The sequence below is a fragment of the Moschus berezovskii genome, chromosome 5 (assembly GCF_049115385.1).
Source record: "Moschus berezovskii isolate FMDL1 chromosome 5, NW_MosBer_1.0, whole genome shotgun sequence".
Taxonomy (NCBI): domain Eukaryota; kingdom Metazoa; phylum Chordata; class Mammalia; order Artiodactyla; family Moschidae; genus Moschus; species Moschus berezovskii.
The window spans coordinates 126,880,319-126,899,141 of NC_142464.1; the positions used below are offsets into that span (position 1 = coordinate 126,880,319).

The 18,823-nt window shown below is 50.1% G+C and overlaps 2 protein-coding genes across 2 annotated transcripts in view; one reads left to right on the forward strand and one right to left on the reverse strand.

Moving 5' to 3' along the window:
* The window catches only part of PIGG (phosphatidylinositol glycan anchor biosynthesis class G (EMM blood group)), a 45,467-nt gene extending 33,290 nt beyond the window's left edge, over positions 1-12,177 (reverse strand). Inside the window, exons 1-5 of the mRNA XM_055434193.2 lie at positions 11,927-12,177; positions 10,852-11,057; positions 3,769-3,978; positions 2,377-2,565; positions 1,075-1,216 (exon numbers count right to left, since the gene is read on the reverse strand). Coding sequence (XP_055290168.2) covers positions 1,075-1,216; positions 2,377-2,565; positions 3,769-3,978; positions 10,852-11,057; positions 11,927-12,074 — 895 coding nt within the window. The 5' untranslated portion in view covers positions 12,075-12,177. The remainder of the gene's footprint in view (positions 1-1,074; positions 1,217-2,376; positions 2,566-3,768; positions 3,979-10,851; positions 11,058-11,926) is intronic.
* Positions 12,178-12,244: 67 nt separating this feature from the next.
* The window catches only part of LOC148777952 (uncharacterized), a 79,063-nt gene continuing 72,484 nt past the window's right edge, over positions 12,245-18,823 (forward strand). The window contains exons 1-2 of the mRNA XM_088836646.1: positions 12,245-12,370; positions 17,043-17,189. Coding sequence (XP_088692772.1) covers positions 12,333-12,370; positions 17,043-17,189 — 185 coding nt within the window. The 5' untranslated portion in view covers positions 12,245-12,332. The remainder of the gene's footprint in view (positions 12,371-17,042; positions 17,190-18,823) is intronic.

The window sequence follows — 18,823 nt, forward strand, 5'->3', positions numbered from 1 at the left end:
TGGGGTTTCCACTTTATCCGAGGTTCAGCTTCTGAAAGGTGGTATGTATGGGAGCCTGGGACAGTCTGGCATAGATGAGGAGCAGGGAGAGAGTAGACCAAGGCAGACGCCCAGGTTTCCAACCTCAAGAACTGTGTGAACGGCACCATCTGTTGACAGGGATACAGGGAGGGCCAACTGCAGGGGTGGCTGTCTCATTTGCTCTACCTGTGGGAGATCCAGGAGGATGTTGGTAGGCAATGGGGCTGACAGTTTGGAGGTTGAGAAAGAGGCACAGCGGGAGGATAAATCCAACAGGTGTGAGCCCATTCATGGCATTTAAAACCATGGAAGAGCATGCGAGCATCTCAGGGGTAAATACAGATCAAACAGAGGCAGTCCAGAAAAAAGGCTAGGGCAAGGCTGCTGAGCTGGCCAAGAGGACTGGACAGCAGAGCAAGAGGTGGAGGGGACCCAAACAGGTGGGAAGTCCCAGGACCTGGGGTCAGCAGAGCCAACGGTACTGAAAAGTGTCAGAGTGTCCAGCGTGGAAACAGCCATGAGCTGATGGCCTGCGTGTCCTAAAGGGAGGAGGCAGGGGTCTTGTGCAGGCCTGTGCTAAGTGAGGGGCCCAGCATGCCTGGGTTGGAGAGCTGAGGTGTGTCTCAATGTTGAAGATGGGCTCTCAGACAGTCCTACTCTGACTGGCCCTATGACCCTAGCTGACATTGCTATCTATTCAAGATAGTCTCAAATAATAGATTCTTTTTCTTAAGTTTAATTTTTTATGTTTCTTTCAATTCATACATGCAGTTCAGATGTTCCTAAGCCTCTGGCATTTTTTATTATTTAGATATCTAGGCAGTGACATTCATACCACACAATTCCCAAAAGGAACATCCGTATTTTAAGAATCAGGGCAAGAAACATAAACTCCAAATCCTGACTGGTCCTTGCCCCATTAATTTTCATTCTCATTATTCAGGGTTTTTCAAACTTACATAGCTTCCAGAAATGGTTTTTAAAATTAAAATCAAAGTATAGAAATGAAAGAAATAAAGTACAGGTTTAAACTGTTAAACATCCAGATCTCACCAGGTTTCCTTTCAAATGCAGAGCTAATTAAGACCAGAGCAGTGTTTACTTCCTCCATGGAAGAGGCTCCATGACCTCCAGCTTCAGACATGCCATGATCACCACAGAGGACCAGCAGCCTGGGCAACAGAGTGTCTCTCTCCTGTGAGGCAAAGGGAAAACATTTCAATTGTACCCAGACTGGGGAGAGCACATGATCTTGTTAAGAAAATTACTTCAGATTTCAGCTTTGCTTTGTAAATAGTAGCTCTTTCTAAACGAGTTATTTTTATTTCTTCCCCCTAACCTGTGAACTTACAGTCAGATTAAAGGGTCAAGGTCGAGTAATGTCATAAATAGGGACTTCACTGGCAGTCCAGGGGCTTCCCTGGTGGCTCAGCTGGTAAAGAATTTGCCTGCAATGCAGGAGACCTGGGTTCGATCCCTGGGTTGGGAAGATCCCCTGGAGAAGGGAAAGGCTACCCACTCCAGTATTCTGGCCTGGAGAATTTCGTGGACTGAATAGTCCATGGGGTCGCAGAGAGTCAGACATGACTAGGCGACTTTCACTTTCTGGCAGTCCAGTGGTTAGGACTTTGCCCTTCCACTGCAGGGGGCTTGGGTATGATCCATGGTCAGGTAACTAAGATGCCACACACGGCCAAGAAACCCCCAAAACCAAAGACAATAATGTCTTAAGTAAGACAAATGGGATTAAATGGAGGTCACAGAGCACAGGAGTCTCCTTATCTGTCACACACAGCTGCCCTCTGCCCCTAGGGCTCTGGCCAGTGGCTCCTGCTGCCCCTGGGACGGACCTGATAGGCTCTGAATGGCCCGTGCTGCTTCTTCGCCTGGAACGTACCTTCTTACGTGGCTTACTGGCACTCCCGCCTCCTTCAGGCCTCTGCTCACCACTCACACGTCCTCAGACAGCTCTGATCACGCAGTTTACAATCCTGGCCTTTCCCTCACATGCACTCCTCCTGCCCTACATTCTGCTACAGGATCAACTACTGTCCAGGACACCTCTGACTCACTGATCATGCTCCCTGTTTTCCCTCCTGGCTACAGGCTAAGCTCCTCAGGTGTCTGTATAGGAAGTGACAGAGAAGGCATTCAGGAGAAATTATCTGGATGAACAGGTGGAGATCTAAGAGCCACTCTTCGGCAGGGCCGCTGGGTAGTGCCCAGCACACGGCATGTGCTACGTAGGTGAAGGTTGCCTGAGTGCTGGTGGGCATGAAGCTCATGCAAGGTCACTAGAGTTCACTTTAGAAGCTACATTTCCTCCACGAAACACTGGCACCTTGACATGCTCACCTCTGACAGCAGCGAGGTGTGGATCTTCATCAGGATGCTGTCCATCTCACTGAGCTTGTGCCCAATCAGGGGGCTGCTGGGCCCAGAAATGTGGCCAATGTGGTCCAGCCCGAGGAAGTGCAGGATTAACACATCCCAGTCCTGCCTTTTTAATACTTTATCCAAATGCCTTGTAACATTATTATCTACCTTTAAAAGGATAAAAGCACATATCAATAGCTTCCCTAATTTCCCTGGTGTTCACCATGAAAAGTGACATGGTTATTTTCAAATCTAGTGTTTTTTTTTTAGGTACTCGGATTTGTGGGAGTTTGCAAAGACCAAAAAACAAAACAAACCTCCAAAATAAAAACTGTCTTAAAAAATGTTTGGATTAGATCAAGCTTTCATTAATATTTTTATGTCTCTAAGTTATGAACAGAACATATGATCATTTAAACGCACAAGGGTTGTTCTGACAAAACAATTCTGTAAGACCACTACTGAAGCATAAACTAAAGCTGACCAGATGACCAAGTTCAACAGGTACCAGGTTGTTACGAGGCAACTAAGGGCTAAGGGCAGTTGATAAGACAGAACAGTACCCAGAGTTCAAGAAACCAGTAGAGTGAAGCTGAGGGCATCTGTGTGTCCTATAAGAACGCTATTCAGGGAGGAAAGACACACACTCAGTGGTTCCCAGTCAAACAGCCCCCGAGAGACCCATTAGCCTGGAGAGCCCTGACTCCTCAGATGGCCCTTCTCCCTTCCACTGAATTATCTACCACGAAGAGAAGTACTTCTGAGTGGTCATACACAGGAAGGGCAGTAACTGCTATGTCTGTACAGGTCACCTTCAGTGAAGCACACACTCCACAAGGCCAAGCACACGGACCCATCCAACGGCAGCTCAGACTTGCAGTGTCTCTGCCCCATGGGCCAGCTTTCTCAATGTGGGTCTAATTATGCCCTTTTCCTCTTTGGAGACTGCACACCCAGCACAGGGTCGATGCCTCTCGGGACCAGGCTCACCCTGCACACGTCTGCCCTCATGCTGCCAACCTCACAGAACAGCTGCGAGGCAGGATCCCTGGCAGACCATGGAGACCTCAGGCTCTGCCATGCACAGATGTTGTTAAAACGAAGGCTGAGGGATTCCTCCTGGGAAGCCCTTCCTGACTGTTGGTACCCATCAACAGGTATCTATCTGGGCTTTAGGGTCAGAGAACTAAGCTCACACCTGTGTCAGGGTTTATGTTTCTGGCTTGGAGTTGATTATGGGAAGGAACAAGTTTTTCAATCTCTCCATACTATTCTTAATGCATTAATAAAAGCCACATACAATGCAATGTTGCTCCTTGCTAAGAACAGGGTACCAGGCTCTCATAGGATATATTTTTCTTAAAAACTGACCTCTGTATAGTCTGATACAAAAAAAGACGTTGTTCCATCGTATTCCACAAAATGCTTTGGGAATAATTTCACCCATGTTTCATCTCCATAAAAGATGATTCTTTTCCCAGCAGCTTTGGCTCGTGTGATCACATTGTCTTCCAACAATGTGGGAGAATTGAGGTTCCTGACGACATCGATGAAGCCAGGGAGGCTCCCTGTCAGCAACGCCTGCAGGAGGGAGCACTCAGGAGTCAGTCCATGGAATCTGCCCATGGTGTCCAAGTGTGGTGTGGTGATCAGGGATGGAAATGACTTGATGACTAAAGGAGGCAAGTACAGAGCTAAAGCAACCCCAGTACTGAAGGCTGGGTCAGAATTAGGACAACGCAGGGCACATATTCTGGGCACAACCAGCAAACTAAGTAGTGAAGAACTGACTACATTTCAGTTAATGAGAGGATAAAGGAGGCGGCTGTGGGGTAGCCAGATGATAGCTGCGGTCCAAAAGGCAGCAACAGATTTTAAGAACTGAAGCAGATGGCAAAGGGTGGCAAGAACTCTGTATATCCAAACCCATTGACTGGTCCTCACCTAAGCTTCAGATCTGCCTCACACAACAAACTACTGACCCTAAAATCCAGCAATTCTATTGTCCACCCCTGAGAAAGAATAGCTTCCCACTCACCCAGGAAGGAAAGCAGCCTCTAAACAAGAATTCTCACAGTAAACTGGCCCAGGGATGCTGGTAGGACATGTTCCGCTCCCCACCCCCCATAATTAGTGAAAAAGTGGGTGGGTGTAACATGTCCTTACAACTTTCTGATACAGAATTAAGTCAATCACTCCCCCACCCCACCCCTGCACTTGAGCAGAGTCTAAATGGGTCATGGGTCTCTGGGATCTGGAGTGAGCTTGCAACCCACAACACTGGCATAAAGGGACCTGTGTGATAAAAATAAAACGGAATCTGGACAATGTGAACAGTGTAACAATTTTGCCAAGACCTCTCTATTAGCAAATAATCAAACATGAATTAATCTTGGACTTGGAGAGTGAGGAACTTGGCAAACCCTCTCCCCCAAGAGCAACGATAACTCTGGATGTAACTGTCAAACAGCCACTACCGGACTCTGAGAACTCAGTAAGGATACACACACTGAAACGCTCTTATTCAAAACAAGCCTTCAGATTCCAGTAAGAGCTGTGAGTACTTGTGGTGTTTTATCAAGGGATGAGGTGACAGAATTCCCTCTGAGCTACTTAAAATCCTAAAAGATGACATTGTTAAAGTGCTGCACTCAATACGCCTGCAAATTTGGAAAACTCAGCAGTGGCCATAGGATTAGAAAGGGTCAGCTTTCATTCCAATCCCAAAGAAGGGCAATGCTAAAGAATGTTCAAACTACTGTACAATTGTGTTCATTTCACATGCTAGCACGGTTATACTCACAATCCTTCAAGCTAGCCTTCAGGAGTACATGAACTGAGAACTTCCAGATGTACAGGTTGGGTTTAGAAAAGGTAGAGGAAGCAGAGATCAAACTGCCAACAATCACTGGATCATGGAGAAAAGCAAGGGGATTAAAAAAAAAAAAACCAAACAAACACAAAAAAACCCCATCTACTTCCCCTTTACTGAGTACACAAAAGACTTTGTGTGGATCACAACAAACTGTGGTAAGTTCTTAAAAAGAGATGAGAGTGCCACCTTAACCACCTCCTGAGAAACCTGGACTGGTTCAAAATTGGGCAAGGAGTACGCCAAGGCTATATATTGTCACCTGCTTATTTAACTTCTATGTAGAGTACATCATGTGAAATGCCCGACTGGATGAATCAGAAGCTGGAATAAAGACTGCCAGGAGAAATATCAATAACCTCAAATATGCTGATGATATTACTCTAATGGCAGAAAGTGAAGAGGAACTAAAGAGCCTCCTGAAGGTGAAAGAGAGTAAAAAAGCTGGCTTGAAATTCAACATTAAAAAAACTAAGATCATGGCATCCAGTCCCATCACTTTATGGCAAATAGAAGGGGAAAAACTGTACACAGTGGTAGATTTTATTTTCTCGGGCTCCAAAATCACTGCAGATAGTGACTTTGCCAACAAAGGTCTGTACAGTCAGAGCTATGGTTTTTCCAGTAGTCCTGTATGAATGTGAGAGTTGGACCATAAAGAACACTGAGGGCCGAAGAACTGAAGCTCTCGAACTGTGGTGCTGGAGAAGACTTCTGAGAGTCCCTTGGACAGCAAGGAGATCAGGCCAGTCAGTCCTAAAGGAGATCAACCTGCATATTCGCTGGAAGGACTGATGCTGAAGCTGCAATACTCTGGCCACCTGATGCGAAGAGCCAACTCGTTAGAAAAGACTCTGATGCTGGGAAAGACTGAAAGCAAAAGGAGAAGGGGGCAGCAGATGAGATGGCTGGATGGCATCACTGACTCAACAACAAGAATCTGAGCAAACCCTGGGAGACAGTCGAGGGCAGATGAGCCTGGGGTGCTGCAGTCCATGGGGTTGAAGAGTCGGGCATGACTCAGTGACTGAAAAACAAGTTCCCCTCTCGCACACTCAGCCATGAGTACCAGGAAGGGCCCACCCGATGTGGGGCTCCATTGAAAAGTCCCATGCCAGGGACAAACTGAAAATGGGAAGGCCAACGTCATAGCTCTCTGGGGCTTCAATACTGGTTGTGGAAAGAACAGAAAACCTAGAAATGGAGTCTGGGGCGCGGGACGATTACGGCAGACCTCTGTGAGCTCCCACACATTCCTGAAATCTGGAAGGCTGCTTGCATACACGGGGTGACTGTGCACTCAGGAGAGGAGAGAGAGAACTGTTTGGATAACAGAGATAGCTATCTGTTCATTCCAGCTGTTTGCGACTTGCTCAGACAGACAGTTAAGAGTTAGGGAGATGCATAACGTGCCTGAAGATGAGTGTGTGGCCCAAACCACACACAGGGCAGAGGCCACATCACATGTGCGCCTAAGCACAACCTCTGACCAGTCACTGGGTCACCACTCAGCCATGCTCACCTGGCTGCCCCTCAGGAAGACTAGCTTTAAAAAAACAAACAAACAAGAGCAGAGACCTCAGTGAGTGCACATCTCAGGATCTCATGAGAAACAGACTCTAGATTCAGCAAGCCAACAAAACAACAGTGACAACCGCTACCACTTCTGGGTGGGATCGGAACCCAGAGTTGAGGTGGGAGTCACACGGATGCATACAGCTGTTAAATCTCACCAAATTATATTACACTCTACTACACAAAAATTCTACCTCAATGAGGTTATTTTAAAACTTGATCTTTTCACCCTAAAAATCTGCTCTCTAAAGGCAACCAGTTACTTTGGATGAGTATCTTTTCATCCTTTTGTTCTGTATGTGTATAATCACAAATATATAAAGTACACATTTTATAAAAATGGTAACTATATAAATAATTCTGCAACTTGCTTTTTTCACTTAAATCTTTCTGCAGAAAGCATACAGGTATTTCACTTTTTTTTAAAACAGCTACAGTACTCCAGAGTTTGGATGTACAGTATATTTATCCAAGACTGATTTAATGACCACTGCTTTTAAAAATCTGACAGTTTGGAAATGCCATTGGAGCTGCGGTGTGAAGGCATAGTGTCATCTCGGTGAGGCAAAGTGGGGCTTTCCAGAGTGAAACACAGCAAACTGTGAAAACCCCACCGTGAAAGCGGGTGGCACACATGGGGGACGTGTGATCTGCTGGATAAAAGACACAGGAGGGGGAAATGGGCTTAGATGAGGGTGAAGAGAGAACAAAGGCAGGACCTTGCACCCTGAGGCCTGAGTTAGGAGGCAGAGTGCAAGCCACTGGGGGTTGTCGGGAGTAGAGGAGAGTGACCTATCTGTTCGGACAGGTTCTGGGTGAGAAGAGGTGCTGGCAAGGGTTTTACAGGCTGAGATCACGGCAGACTGGATGAGGGTGGGAGGAGTCTAGGTTGAGTCTAATTCAGTCACACGTGCAGTGTAAACAGATCTGTTCACCTGATTTCTTGTGAACAGTGTTATCATTAACCTTTCAATGTTTACAGCATGCTTGTTTAGTTGCCTTTGATCTGATTACTAGTAAAGAATCTTTTCATGTGCTTATGGCCATTTCAATTTCTTCCTATGTGGAATTCTTTATATCCTTTGTCCAGCTGCCACCAGACTGTTGCTTCTGATCAAATCCTCCTCACATATTATGAGATTTACACCTTGTTTGCTGTGTTACCTGTAAATAATTTCCCTCATTTATTGTCAGTTGACTTTTGTTTACAATGTCTTCCACCACTTAGGGTCGATCTGCCCATCCCTTCCTCTGGGCTTTCATAAGACACTTCCCTCCTCCTCCCACTAGTTTGAGTTCACACTGACATTTTCAGAAGGGCAGGGACTAGCTGGTATCCCCTTCAACTCAGGACACAGGCAGGCAGCAACCGAGTTATAGCTGATAGCCTAGGAACTTTAAATGAGCGCCTGTCTGTCAGCTCCTTGGAGGCTTTCCTGGGGCTGCTGTGGTCTTGGGAACAGTAGTTTCTTGTCTTCTGAGAATTAAGAAGGGCTCTGCAAAGACTACTGAAAGAGAATCTGATCTGGTCACCTCATTCTTCAGTACCACTGTAGAACAAATGTGACCAGCAGAGGCTCTGGAAGCAGACAAACACAGGCTTATGATCAGTTTCTAATGTCAGCTGTGAGATTTTTACCACTTCAAGCCTGCTTCCTCATCTGGGAAACCAAGAGTGGCGCTGAGATCAAGGAGCCTCGTCCATGGGCTGTGGTCAGAGGGCAGAAAACAGTGCCAGCACCATGGGCACACTGCAGCCAGTGGTTAACTGCTCGTTATTACAACTGTAAATTCCCCCAAAAGGAAAGGCATTCATAAGTTAGTTACAACGTTTTAGAGGAAAGTTACTGTATAATCTTGGCTTCCCTGATAGCTCAGTTCGTAAAGAATCCTCCTGCAATGCAGGAGATCCTGGTTTGATTCTTGGGTTGGGAAGATCCCCTGGAGAAGAGAAAGGCTACCCACTTCAGTATTCTGGCCTAGAGAATTTCATGGACTGTATGGTCCATGGGGTCACAAAGAATCGGACATGACTGAGCAACTTTTACTTTCACTTACTGTATAATCTTAGCACAGAACAGAATTTGAACATGCTACTAGAGATATCAGTCTTGAAATTTTAAAACCATGTTTCATGACAAGTGTATCAGCACCTCCAGATGAACCAAGTCCCTTCCCTGAGTGGAAGCAGGACAGGGGACACACTCTTTAGTGTGTGCCTTACCTGATCCTATCAAATTCCAGAGCTGTAAACTCCTGAGTCCGGGATGGAGTTCCTGTACACTAGTTCCTCACTGGTGAAGAATAGGAGCAAGAACCTACAAGCACCCAACACACAACACTGGTTTGGTGAAATGAGACAAGCTGGGGAGGGGAGGACCGCACTGGTCAACGTGCAGGACTGAACAGAACCCAGAGCAGGCCTGCTCACACACTTTCTCTTACAAAACTTCCCAGATTCCTAGTAGCACTTTTCCTATCAAAATGACAGAGGCATGAGTTCCTTCCACACGTCCGCTGACAGGACAGATAGAGAATCAATGACCTTGATGGTCATGAGCCTGGATGCCTTTCTTCCAGCTTCCACAGGACTCTTCAGCAGAATGACTGCTCATCGAGAAGCTGTTCCTGAGCAACCTGACTAGAGGGGGCCTCTGCCACTGCCCATCACTCTCTTCATGTTCTCCTACTCAATTTCTTCCATAGCACTTACCACTTACTGAGACTGTTCTATTTATTTGTATACTTACATATTTTCTGTCCCCTCAATTAGAAAGTAAGCTTCATGAGTATAGGATAGTTGCTGTCTTGTTCTTCACTGAATTCCTCTTATCTAGAACAGCATGCGATACAAAGCAGATGCTCAATAAATACTGCTGAATCAAGGACAAACCACATCCAGAAGTGGCAGAGAAAATGGGACACTCAAGAAAAAGAGTCTTTTATTAAGATGCGGCATTAACCCCTTCAACCCCAGACTTTTATTCATCCAGGAGTCATTTATTACTAATGCTGCCCCCAAGGTTTAAATCAAAAAGTGACTCCTTCTCAACAAATAATAAGGTGTCACATAATCATCCACACATGTAAAGCTCAGCTACAGACTTCTACACCATACTGGCCTGCAGTATATTCACAAACTTTTAAGCTCCTGTCCTTTTCTGATACCATGTCTTTACTCATCCTTCAGATCCAAGCATGAATGTAATTTCCTCAGACAGGATTTCTGAACCATCCCAAACTAAACTGAGCCCCTAGCTGGCACTGAACATCACACCTTGTTCTTTTTGATTATGCATTAATCGCATTTTGTAACTGCACGTTTACTTGTATGTTTACTTCTTTAATGGCTATGCATCTCATTAGAGACTGAAAGTTCCACGAAGGCAGAGATACTGTTTTTTTAAAAAAGTTTTTGAGCCAATAAATAAAGCTTTACCCTTTTCTTTCCCCATAGTTCTTGAGTAAACCACTGTGCATGTCAAGTCTCGCGCACCAGGCTGAACACCTGAAGGTGGTTTATACAGTAGAAACAGAGATCTGCTGAGGCCAGGGCATGTTGATTTGGTCACTGTATACACCAAAATATTCGATGAGTCATTTAACTCATTTGAGTTTGCTTCCTCATCCATAAAATCAAGAGATTGAACTAGATAACCCTAGAGGCTCCTCTCAGAATTCTAACTGACTCACTGACGATTAAAAACATCAGGCTAGCAAAGATGGTAGCTCTTGAATTAGACTGGCCAAGAAGATCTGGCTCTAAATCTGTTATGCTTCCCCTGAAGCATGAGCTCTGGCTACCTGAAAGAGGGCAATCATGAGTCTTAGTTCCAGTCTATCTGGAAGGCTTCTTCAGCATTCTATTGCCCCAGCCAGGAGGACAGTACCAAAGTAGTTTCCACTTAGCTAAAACTGGGACCCCAAGTAAAAGACAACAGAACATTCTTCTAAAGCTCTGAAAGAGCTAAACCATGATCTATAATATATTAAATCAAACTGTTTACCTTGATTCGAGGCATAGTAACGGTAGGTGGCTTTGCTTCAGCCACAAAACTGAGAGATGATCCCTTTTCCACAAGATAAGTTGTGTAGGGCATAAATTTCACACCCTTTGACCCAAACACAAAATCATCTCTCAAGGCGTCTACCAGCATAATAACAAGTTTACTGAAGAGAGGTGGTGGAAGGTCGGTCCAGTTGGAACTGGCTCCTGAAGTGTTTGAAAAAGAAAAAGGAAATTGAATTTTAAGCTCTTTTTTAGTATCCAGGAACTTTATAGTCTGGTTTCTCCCTATTTCTCCAGCACATACTCTGTCACATCTACACATCCGGACCCAAAGGAAAGGGCCTATTCTTGGGAAACAACGCTGAGGTCAGAGGGTGGGTAACAAGTAAGCTCAGGAGCGTCCCTATTGAGGAGAGAATCGTCCTTAGCACTGTGGGGTGTACTGACACTGGGGAGTTTCTTCTTGCAAGTCCTACAATGGAATATCAGGGAGCTTGATATAAAACAGTGCTGCAGGAAACGGATGGGCGAGCATTGACAAACTGTCTTTCCCTAGTTATTAGCTAGTGTTGTGTGGCTTTGGTCCAAAACGCGAGTTCTTTTACCTAATATTTATGGCTGGGTATTTGAGAGCTCTACGCAGGGAGGTCTTTACAGGAAAAACGGGCCCTTGGAGGAATGCCACAGAAGAAAACACGAGAGGTCGCAGGAATCTTACCTGCTGTGTCTTACTGACCAAAAAGGATGCCTGGAACAGGGAGTGACCCAAACATCTGCTCAGGAAGGGGGTTGGGGTTCACTGGATGAGTACAGCTGGGGAGTCTTACTTTTTACGGGTACAGGGAGCTTACTTTGCGGTGACCAGGGACGAAGATCTTAGTGGGGCTGGTAGTGGTGCTCGCCACAAAGTTGTAGGCTACAGAAAAGGAGGCTGGAGCGGCAAGAAGGGGATCCTAGGAGGCTGGGGTCAGAACGGAAGAGACCCCCGGGAAGAAGACGAAGAGGAGAGGCTCGTAAGGGCAGAGTAGGGCCCGGGAAGCAGAGACGCTGTGGGGCGGGGGGCGCAGTCGTACCAGCAGAGGGTTCGGGCGCCGGGGACGCTGCCTGTCGCTCCGCTCCGGAAAAGACGGGAGCCGGGAAGAAGCCCCGGAGGAAGAGCGCGACGCCGAGCACCTCGACCACGACGCAGCCGGCAGCGAAGGCCCCAGAGCCCAGCCGCATCGTGCCCGCTCTCTCCGCCGAGAGCCGGACTCCCGGACCCTGGCCACTTCTCGCCCAGGAGCGGAAGCGCCCTGCGTCCTCCCGCGCGCGCCGTCGCGCCGGAAGTACGCCCAGGAGCCAGCCGCTTCCGGAGAGGCGGCCGCGGGCTCAGACGGCGCTTCCGGCGCCCGCCCGCAAGGCTCCGCCCCTCGGCCGCTCGGCGCCGTTGGGCCGCTCCCGGCTGATGCAGTGGAAGAGCTGCGCTCAGCGTACCGGCGAATGCGGAGAGCTCAGCAGTGCCCACCGCTTTGGAAAAGGTCAGTTTTCATTCAAGAAGGGCCATGCCAAAGAATGTTCAAACTATCGCACAGTTGCCCTCATTTCACATGCTAGCAAGGTAATGCTCAAAAATCCTTCAAGCTAGGCTTCAACAGTATATGAACCGAGAACTTCCAGATGTACAAGCTGGATTTGGAGAAGGCAGAGGAACCAGAGATAACGTTGCCAACATCCGTTGGATCATAGAAAAAGCAAGGGAAGACATCTACTTCACTGACTACACTAAAGCCTTTGACTGTATGGAGCAAACAAACTGTGGAAAATTCTTAAAAGAGATGGGAATATCAGACCACCTTACCTGCCTCCTGAGAAGTCTGTATGCAAGTAAAGAAGCAACACTTAGAACTGGACATGGAACAAAGAACTGGTTCCAAATTGGGAAAGTGCAGTTCAGTTCAGTCGCTCAGTTGTGTCTGAGTCTTTGTGACCCCATGGACTGCAGCACGCCAGGCATCCCTGTCCATTACCAACTCCCAGAGCTTGCTTAAACTCATGTCCATTGAGTCGGAGATGCCATCCAACCATCTCATCCTCTGTCATCTCGTTCTCCTCTTGCCTTTAGTCTTTCCCAGCATCGTAATGAGTCAGTTCTTCGCATCAGGTGGCCAAAGTATTGGAGCTTCAGGATCAGTCCTTCCAATGAATAGTCAGAGTTGATTTCCTTTAGGATTGACTGGTTGGATTTCCTTGCAGTCCAAGGGACTCTCAAGAGTCTTCTCCAACACCACAGTTCAAAAGCATCAATTCTTCAGTGCTCAGCTTTCTTTATAGTCCAACGCTCACATTCGTACATGACTACTGGAAATGCCATAGCTTTGACTAGATGGACCTTTGTTGGCAAAGTGATGTCTCTGCTGTTAATACAGTGTCTAGATTTGTCATAGCTTTTCTTCCAAGGAGAAAGTGTTTTTTGCCCCTCCTATATTTTGGTTGGGGCTTCTCCATTGCCCTTGGATGTGGGGTATCTTTCTTTTTGGTGGTATCCAAGTTGGTCACGACTGGGCAACTGAACTGAACTGAACATTCTCCTGTGGGTGGTGGTTCAGCAGTGAGTTGCAATTTTGGAGTTCTCCCTGGAGAAGATGAGCGCTCATCTTTCTACTCCATCATCTTTATATCATGCCAAATCAGGAAAGGAGTATATCAAGGCTGTATGTTGTCGCCTGTTTATTTAACTTATATGCAGAGTACATCATGTGAAGTGCTGGGCTGGATGAAGCACAAGCTGGAATGAAGGTTTCTGGGAGAAATATCAATAACCTCAGATACGCAGATGCTAGTACCCTAATGGCAGAAAGCAAAGGGGAATTAAAGAGCCTCTTGATGAAGGGCAAAGAGGAGTGTGAAAAAGCTGACTTAGAACTCAACATTCAAAAAACTAAGATCATGGCATCCCATCCCATCACTTCATGGTGAACAGAGGGGGAAACGATGGAAACAGTGAGAAACTTAATTTTCTTAGGCTCCAAAATCACTGCAGATGGTGACTGCAGCCATGAAATTAAAAGATGCTTGTTCCTTGGAAGAGAAGCTGTGACAAACGTAGACAGCATATTAAAAAGCAGAGACATTAGTTTGCTGACAAAGATCCGTATGCTCAGTGCTATGGTTTTCCCTCTGGTCTTGTATGAGTGTGAAAACTGGACAATAAAAAAGGCCGAGTGCTGAAGAATGATGCCTTCAAACTGTGGTGTTGGAGAAGGCTCTTGAGAATTTCATAGACAGCAAGGAGATCAAGCCAGTGCCTTGGACAGCACGGAGATCATATCCTAAAAGAAATGAACGCTGAACATTCACTGGAAGGACTGATGCTGACGCTGCAGTCACAGCACTGTGGCCGCCAGTGCCAGGAGCTGACTCGCTGGGAGACTGAGGTGGGAGGAGACGGGGAGACAGAGGGTGAGGCGGCTGGTGCATCACCCACTCGGTGGGCATGAGTGTGAGCGACCTCCGGGAGATGGTGAAGGCCAGGGAAGCCTGGCGTGCAGCAGTCCATGGGGTCACAAAGAGCCGCAGAGATGGGCCAAGGGGCATGCTGGCTTCTCCAGCCAAGGGCCCTGTCTGTGGCAGGAGGTCCTGGGCAGTCACCCTCCATCTGATCAGGCAAGACCGGCAGGAGGCATGTCCAGCTCCACAGGCCCTCAATTTCCCGGCAGGCTGATGAGTCTATCCCCAGACACAACCAAGGCCTTTCTCCGTGAAGGCAACCCAGGGACCAGTCTTTAAAGGAGCCACGTCACCTTCCTAGGAACATACAGAGGCCACCACACATCCACCCCTGAGTGACCCACACATTACAGCTGAGGGTGCCTGCCTACGATGTCCCCGTCCTGTAGGCTCCTGCCTGGCCCTCTTGAGATCCATCATTCCCAGAGGGCTGTGGCTACTGCCCCTTGGTCTCTCCCACCTCTGCCTGTCCATCTGTCTTCCCCGAATCAGGACACTGCCTCCCCCCCACACAGTGCTCCTGGATTCCCGCCTTGGAGCTTGCCCCTGTGAACTGTGTTGACCATCAGCATTTGTCACCCCAAGCGGCCCCCAGGAGGATGAATGAACCTCGTGTACAGCTGAGCTGTCTGGGTTGAGCTGAGGTCACTTGATGAGCCATGTGCAGAGTGTGTGTGTGGGGGGTCCTCGGAGGGGGAATTTGGACACAGACATATGGAGAACAAAGTGATGTGACAGCAGCAGTGGAGATGGGGTGATGGAGCCCCAGGAGCTGGGCGGGTGTGGAGCTGACCATCCTGAGGACCTGCAGGAGGAGTGGGCCCCGTACACTTTGACCTCAGGCTCCAGGACTGAGAGTAGGTGTGTCCTATTGCAGCCCCTCAGCTAGTGTGATGCGGGGTCCTTGGGTGGGGAGTGGGGCCGCGCTTGTTGAAATCCAGGGTCATCTCTGGCCGCCTCCTCTCTGAGCACAAGCCCCACTCTTCCTTGGGGAGAGAAGCCCTGGACCCAGGACTCCCGCACCTTGCACATCCCTGTCATTGCCAGCTGCCCCCATCAGCCCCATCCCCAGGGCGTTCCAGGCCCCATCCGGGAGCCACACTGTGAGTGGCTGTAGGCCAACCCCTATTCCACCGCCTGGACTTGAGTGCAGTCACCCGAGAATTGATTCACCGGTCCTCACATGCACCCCATCTCACAGGACAGGTCACTGTTCCTAGTTCGGGGGTGTTGAGTGTGGTCCTTGAATCTGGACAAAGAAAACTCTTCCCAAGAGACAAGGGCACAGCTGGACCAGGATGTCAACACTGCTGCCTCCCATCCCCCATGGAGTGAGGTCAGAGCCCCAGTGACACCCAGGAAAGGATGTGACAGCCAGAGGAGCAGAGCATCCTCAGATTGGGGCCCAGTCACCAACTCACGCCTCAGAATGTGACCACTCCCCCAGCAATATTCAGGCTCAGGGAACCAGCCAAATGGAAACCCCATTCCAGTGTATCTGGTACTTACAGGCCCAGCCTTGGGGTGGGGGGATAGTTCAGCTTGAAGGAAGATGGATATGCTCCAGTTCTGGACGCTTGCTGTCCAAGCCCATGCATTGCTGTCCCTGCCCCACCCCCATCCCCCTGTCCATCTGTGAACCCGTCCATCCTTGACCCCACCCATCCCTGACCCCGTCCATCCCTGCCCCTGTCCATCCCTGCCCCTGTCCATCCCTGCCCCCACCCATCCCTGACCTCACCCATCCCTGAACCTCACCTGTCCCTGCCCCCCATCCGTCCCTGCCCCCACACATCCCTGCCCCCCATCCGTCCCTGCCCCCACTCATCCCTGCCCCTCACCCATCCCTGACCCTGTCCATCCCTGACCCCGCCCATCCCTGACCCCATCCCATGCCAAGCCCCCATCCGTCCCTGCCCCTCACCCATCCCTGCCCCGTCCATCCCTGACCTCACCCATCCCTGCCCCTCACCCATCCCTAACCTCACCCATCCCTGCCCCTCACCCATCCCTGACCCTGTCCATCCCTGCCCCCCATCCATCCCTGCCCCCACCCATCCCTGACCCTCACCCATCCCTAACCTCATCCATCCCTGCCCCTCACCCATCCCTGACCCTCACCCATCCCTGACCCTCACCCATCCCTGACCCTGTCCGTCCCTGCCCCCCATCCGTCCCTGCCCCCACCCATCCCTGACTCCACCCATCCCTGCCCCTGTCCATCCCTGACCCCACCCATTCCTGACCCCATCAGTCCCTGCCCATCTTCCATCCCTGCCCCCACCCATCCCTGCCCCTCAACCATCCCTGACCTCACCCATCTCTGCCCCTCACCCATCCCTGACCTCACCCATCCCTGCCCCTCACCCATCCGTGACCCCACCCATTCCTGCTCTCACCCATCCCTGCCCCCATCCGTCCCTGCCCCCACCCGTCCCTGACCCTGTCCATCCCTGACCCCGCCCATCCCTGTCCTCCATCCTTGTCTGTCCCATCTCTCTATGGCCTTGTTCCCCTCAGGAAACCCTCTAGGCTCCAAGTGTCCACTTTCCCACCTCAACTGCATCCCTCTGTCCCGTTAAATTTGCAGGATTCTTGCTCCAGTGAAGATAGGGCGAATGCCCCACATGGGCATTTTTAGCAGTGACTTGGCTTCCCTTCTCTTCTGGGCTGGGGTCTGACTGGATCTGATTTGGTTTCCAGCTGCCGTGGAGGTGGAACCAGGCGCCTCGTCTCCACCATCACCCCTAGCTCCACACCTCTCATCCAGCCTCAGGGCCTACACAGACCTCCCTGGACTCCCCCACTTGCTCACCCTCCATCCGGTCCTCAGTCCACCTGTGCTGACAGGTGAGAGCTCCCTCCAGATACTCGCAAGTGCTTCACCCCAATATCCTCCCAGGGATGGCCCCCTGTTGTGCAGGGAGGCCACTCACACCAATCCCCACCTTCAGGCCTGCAGTGGGCATCAGACATGCTGCATGCAATGGGTGAACCTGCCTCAGGACCTGGGAAGGAGCAGCCACGCCCTGGGAGTGGGAGGTGTGATTGACCACAGGCTGGACATCACCACCTGTCTCACCAGGCGAGGGCAGCTGCTTCTCCCGTCTCAGAGACTTTCTCACCCATCCTGATGATGACCTGGCCTTGTTCCCACACCCCGTTTTGCCTCCACTGGCCATGCTCTTGTCGTGAGCAGAGCAAGACAATGTGGTCAGTGGCTGCGGGCTAAGGCACATGGGCCCTGGCTGACCGTCCTGTGCTTGTGCTGACCGGCCTCTGCTCCCGGCTCCGGGAGGTCACCTGAGTTTGATGGGAGTGTCCGTGCTCCCTGGGCCTCGGTCCATGTTGGTCTGTGCTGATGGCTTGATGTGCAGTGGGGCTTTTGGAGACCTGAGCAGAGGCTGAGGTTAAAGGTCAGCCATGACTCATGCTTCCTGAGTGGTCACATCCAGTGGACGCCCAGCCCTGCCTCCTACCTGTGCCCTCAGCTGACGTATCTGTGTCCTTTCACCTGAGTATGCAGCGCAGTAAGCCTTGGGAGCCTCCAGGAAAACCTCCAGGATGGTCTTGGGCCCCAACCGCACAGTCAGGTTCAGAAGTAGGGATCTCCAGGCCCTGAAATCTGCAGGGCCCCCTGCCAGGGGAGGGGTAGGAGACCCCATTTGTAGTTAAGCTGGGTCCAGGGCCCTCCTGCATATGGGCATCCTAGCCGTGCATCAGGAAGGGGCCAGCTTCTGCCCTCTGGCCCAGTCCCTGGCTTCTGTGCCATGACCTGGGAGTGCCAGTGCTGGAGGCGCCCCAGTGCTGTGGGCTCCTCAGGTTCCAGGGACACACAGGGCACACAGGGTGACCACGGTGCTCCCACAGTGTTAAAGCCCTTTCCTAGGATTAGCCTGTAGGTGAGAAACACCATCCCAAGGCGGGGCGGGGGAGCTGGAAGATCACCCAAGGGTGGGCTCTCCCTGCTGTGACCTCCATGTGAGCCAAACTGCAGGCAGGGGCGGACCCCTCCAGTTGGAGCTCTTGTGGCTCAGACGCTCATGTCCTGGGCTCTGGGGGGACAAACACCCTGGCAACTGTGGGCCTTGCCTGTGTCTGCTCTGGTTAGAGCCTGCCCCGTCTCCTCTTCGTGACAGGGTTCTCACCCCTCCCAGCAGGCCTGTTGGGCGTTACTGGGACAGAAGTGTCCACAGCAGGATTGGAGAGTCTATAGTGGAGGCCACTGGAGGCTATACAGTAGGCAGGACAGCTCCCATCAGTCTCGCCCTCCCAAGCATCATGACTGTAGGCCCACACACAGTGCATATTTCAGTGTGGCAGAAGGTGCAGTGACCCAGGGATTGGTTCAGCCCACTGGGGATGCCCAGGCCATGTAGGCGTCAGCGTGGAGTGCATGGGGAGCCCTGGCCGTGCTCCCACACTCCCAGGAGGACCCCTTGGTGTGATCCCTGGAAAGACCAGAAAGTCAGCCAGCAGTGTCC